Source organism: Cebus imitator, unplaced genomic scaffold (genome assembly GCF_001604975.1).
Source record: "Cebus imitator isolate Cc_AM_T3 unplaced genomic scaffold, Cebus_imitator-1.0 Scaffold0, whole genome shotgun sequence".
NCBI classification, from domain to species: domain Eukaryota; kingdom Metazoa; phylum Chordata; class Mammalia; order Primates; family Cebidae; genus Cebus; species Cebus imitator.
In genome coordinates, this window is record NW_016107315.1 from 7544945 (window position 1) to 7549765 (window position 4821).

Sequence of the window (4821 nt, forward strand, 5' to 3'; positions counted from 1 at the left end):
TTTTTTTGCTTTTTTGTTTTTTATCTGACTGGCCCCTGGCAGAAACAGCATGATCAAGAATGATTTTTTCTAAACCCCGTGCAAGAGTCTTTCCAGAAAGCTGTATTCTCTCTCCCTCTGAGGGTGTCACTTTCCTCAGTTTTGTTCTCTGCCTTTTCTGTGTCTTTCCCTCTTCTTGCCTCAAGTTCCGTGGAGACTTGGGAGCTGTCCTCCAAGACAGCCTTCTGGGTCTGGAGCGGCCTGAATGAAGCTGCTGTTGAGAACGGGGTCATGGGACACCCACCACGAAAGCCACCGCTCCATAGAAAGCAGAACTATGTTTGTTGCGGGGAAACTGCAGGCAGAGACGCAGCAGAGCTCAGCCCGGAGTTGGGCTTGGGCTGGCACAGATGTGCTGGGTGCAGGGTGGAAAGGTTCCAGAAGCACCATGGCTGAAAAGCCCTTCTCCCCATAGGCCAAATGGAAACGTTTGGACAATTGTGAAACACTGGAAGCTTCCTGCTCAGGAAGTGGCCTTGTGAGGAGAGAAGCCTCTGAAGCTTAGCAGCTAGTCTCCCTGTGTTGTGTGTTGACCAATTCAGAAAGCTAAGCCAGCCCCCTGCTAAATGCGGGAGGGAATAAGCCTCGAGCTGTTCTATTCAGTCTGCTCAGCCCTGCTTTGAATGGAGTTATTTAGGAGCTTCTTCTAAGACTATGTGCTTGTGCTACAAGCAAACCCTCCATTCATGCACCCAACAGATAATTTTGTGTCTCGTAACATATGAGTGTCGTTCCTGTCCCCACAGCTGTTCCGCTGCCAAGGCGGTCGAGACTTCCGCCCTCATACTCAGCCTCTGAGATGCCCAAGGGGGTCCCAGGTCTTCCTGGCCTCACAGGAACTGTGACTGTACAGTTGCAAACTTCCCGTCACAGCTGCTCCCATTGCGTCTCTCAGGTTCTCTCCAAGCTGGCTTCCATACCCACTAGGTGGTGACCCTTCCATAGTTTAGAGAAGAGGAAGTGGTGTCTGCTCATCTGTGGGGAGCCAAGGTTTCCAAGGACCAGCAACTAGTATTCAGAGCTCTGGGAGGTCACCGAGCCAGCAGTGCAGAGCAGCCTGAGAGCAATGTGTCAAGGCCTGAGTCATCCTCCAAGGCTATTCTGAGACTGTGAACAAACCAATCCTATGTTATGCATCTACCAGGTTCCACAGAAACATGCTTTCCTAGAACAGAGCCACTGGAACTTTAAAAATGGCGAGTTTCATCCGTATCAGTGAGTATGAAACTTTCACTTTATGCATCAGTCCTAATCAAGTAATTTCATTCTATTTGTATTTGTGTGCTTTACAGAAAAGCACCTAAAACATTTGTAACCAAAACATACCAATCAATAAAAATCTGTTCAATACAGATTCGGGCATTGGGGCAGATACGGAGCTCTGAGAAGTCAGCGATGCTGGGGTGTTTCAAAAAGCAGGATACCCTTTTTAATACTCAGAGCAAGAATGGCCATAAACTGTTTCACCTGTCAGCATACCTATAATAAAATCTTTCCCAAGAAAACCGGCTTTCCAAATCCAAAACCTCTTCTGTTCACTACCTCCTTGGTCATGGGTTTGTCACTGTCTCTGAGGCTGACTCTGATGGATTCATATATTTGCCTTGGATAGTGGCATGGAAGCAGCCGAGATTTCTACCAGGTCTCTATCCTCCATCTAGAAGGTCAGTCAGGCCCTGAGATACCCACTTCTGTACTATCTAGGCAGTGCCCTGAGGACGTAGTGTTCTAGAGTTCTGGGCAGTGACCTGGGAATAGAATTTTCCTCCATGCTCCTTGGCCCATCCCTATTTGCATGTCTCCAGGGCCCTCTCACTCATCATGCTTCTGACTTGCCTCTATTCTCTCATCATAATTTTCCTTCACATTTCCTCCCTTTTCACAGCCTCCAAGAACCTCTGCCACTTCTAACCCCATGACACCCTCCTCCCTCCGCACCCCATCCCTCAGGGAGCTGTGCACTTCCCTCCAAGATGGTCCTCCTCCTTGTCTACCCCTTACCTTCCTGATCCCTCCCTCCAGGGCACCAAGGGCTCTCCAGAGCCATCTGCAGGAGCTGGTGGCTGGCTTCCCACCTGTGTCCTCTCGCCTCCTGTAGCTGGGCAATGCTCCAGCAATCTCCTTGCTAATACCCTTCAGGGGCTCCCTGTGCCTCAAATCCATCAGCCAGTAAGGCCCTGCGTGCTGCGCCGTCTCCACACTCCCACTGTAACTTTGCTGAATGTATTTCCTTAAGGTACCCAGGACCTGCCAGCCCTGTATTCTCACTGCTCCTGGATCATGTGTATATGATCTTCCCTAGGCCAGAGTGTGTCCCCACAGGGCGTGGGCACCATGGCCTGCTGTGTCTCCCAGCAGCTTCTTCCCTAGACTGCAGCTTCCAGAGCTAGCATCTCTGTTTTTTTCTGCCGGATTCCAGTTGTCTAGCACAGTGTCTGGCTTGTGGTGAAGGGGTAAATGCACAAGGAATCTTCACCCATATTTCCCACCTCACTCTACTGCATTTCGATCCCAATGATAGCATTTGCAGTTTGCCATGGCAGGCCTTTGCTTCTGAGAGCCTCTCAGCCCCGCAAGCCACGACTTTTCTTCGACCTCTGTTTAATTTCTACATTCCTCCTACACCCAACAAAAATTCCTTCTCCATCTAAACATTCTCAAATTTCCCCAGCTCTAATTTGTAATTTATTTGTTGAATTGAATCCAAGATTGAATAAGAGACCATAGAGGGAGAGAGGGACCTGAGCCCTGTTCCTTGAATCATATTAAGTGTGGAACCTGGGGAAATACTCCTCCAGCCCTGCTTTCCTCCTGGAGATTGTTATTGCCCTGAGGAAGCCTAATGGGTTCCCTGGGGATGTGGATGGAAGCGCTTAATGCTGTATTAGGGCATTTAGAAGACTGGAACACCACACTCACCACTGGCAGAATTGGCCAGCCTGACTGCATCTCCTGATAATGTTATGTCAAGCCAGACTCCTATTGACTCCAGTGGAATGGTACCACGTCTGAGAAGACAAAGAAGACACTCAGAGACAGCGAGTGAGCTGTACGGTTTATTGGGGGAACTTACATTCAGGGATGGTCCAGTGGCAGCAGGCTGGGGAAAAGAACCACTAATCTCTGTAAAAAGCATGCGGTTTATACAGCGTTTTCAGTTAGCACCCTCCACTTAGCAACCGCCATCTAACCCAAAGCAGAAGGCTTTGATCCCCTGTACAACTGTGTTCCAAAGGATGGCTGGGGGTTCAGATGTCCGTTACGGTTACCGCATGAAACTCCAGGTTGGCCACTCCCAGGTTCCTTAGCTTGTCTGGATTCCGAACACACATTTTTCTTAGATAATTATCAATTGGGATGATAAGGTCATTCCCAGTGTATTTGCTTAACTTGTTGCTGTCAGGTGTGTCTGCCATAAGCGTTGCCTCTGTGTGTAGTACACAAGGCCTGGCAGGTGCTGCTTATAGCCAGCAGGTACCCAGGACTTCACATCATTGCATCTCTTCTCCCTTTCCTTGGTTAAAGTGATTGCCTTGGGCCCAGTTACAGTTTGCACTCTCAGGAGCATCCAGCCCTGGTGCTTCTGAACTTGAGAGATGGCAAGCGAGTGACTGTACCATTTCAACATCCAGAATCTGTGGTGAACACTGTGGAGTGGCCAGATGTGCTTTGACTGGGTTAGCAGAGAGCCAAGCAGTGCAAACATGAAGAGATCTAAAATAAAGCCATAAAACAAAGGCATGTGCATAGTGATGACAGGACGACCAAGTTTTATTAAAATTATCCTGATATTAGCCTTAGCAAATGTATTTTTGAAAAAGCCAATTACATTTATATGAAGAAAAAAATTAGATCAATTTATTTTCAAACTGTACTTTGACTATTCACAATTTTTTTTTAAATTCCTGTGGATAGGTGCATTTCTCTTGTCTTAAAAAGAAAAAGAGAATTATATAAAACTGTTTCCTAGGTGAAACGGCGGGGCAATACCACTGTGCAGTGTTTAAAGTTTGACCTTGAAGGTCGAGGACTCCCCTTGGTGTGTTTAGAGTTGAAAATATTTGGATTTCAAAATTAGAAGACAATTGTGTAGAAATAAGGAATGCTGCACAGAACTTTGCTGTTAAATAAGCTATCTTTAGAGACATTTGCGATAATAACCGGGCGCCTATGCACAGAGGACTGACTTGGCCAATAACTGCCATAAGCTCTGGGAAAGGGTTTACGAGCAAATCCTCTCCCAGGTAGGGAAACAATAGTGTGAGATCTGACCGGTATAGCAGAGGGACCCAGGGATTTGCATTGACTTCTAGCAAAGTGACCTCAGCATTTTGCGTCTTCTTGTGTCAATGAAGCTGGAAGCTCTCAACCAACGTTTGTTCGCTTTTCCGCGTCCTCTGGATTGTTCCGCAGCCTCAGCTTTGTTTCCAGCTTCTGCTTCCATTCTTCTCTGAGCCTGAAAATAGAAACCAAACACACAGAGATGGAGCATTCATATCCATGGCTGTTGGTTCGGGAGAGCTTTCTTCCTCTTCTCCCAACCCCTGAAATTGTGTGTATGTGTTCAGGTTTTAAAAGGCATGCAGGCCGGGCGCGGTGGCTCACGCCTAAAATCCCAGCACTTTGGGAGGCCGAGGCAGGTGGATCACGAGGTCAAGAGATCGAGACCATCCTGGTCAACATGGTGAAACCCCGTGTCTACTAAAAAACATACAAAAATTAGCTGGGCGTGGTGGCACATGCCTGTAGTCCCAGCTACTCGGGAGGTTGAGGCAGGAGAAT

At 47.8% G+C, this 4821-nt stretch overlaps 1 protein-coding gene across 1 annotated transcript in view; it reads right to left on the reverse strand.

Moving 5' to 3' along the window:
* Positions 1–3079: 3079 nt before the first annotated feature.
* The window catches only part of FAM240A (family with sequence similarity 240 member A), a 14982-nt gene continuing 13240 nt past the window's right edge, over positions 3080–4821 (reverse strand). The window contains exon 3 of the mRNA XM_017532948.2: positions 3080–4495. Coding sequence (XP_017388437.1) covers positions 4405–4495 — 91 coding nt within the window. The 3' untranslated portion in view covers positions 3080–4404. The remainder of the gene's footprint in view (positions 4496–4821) is intronic.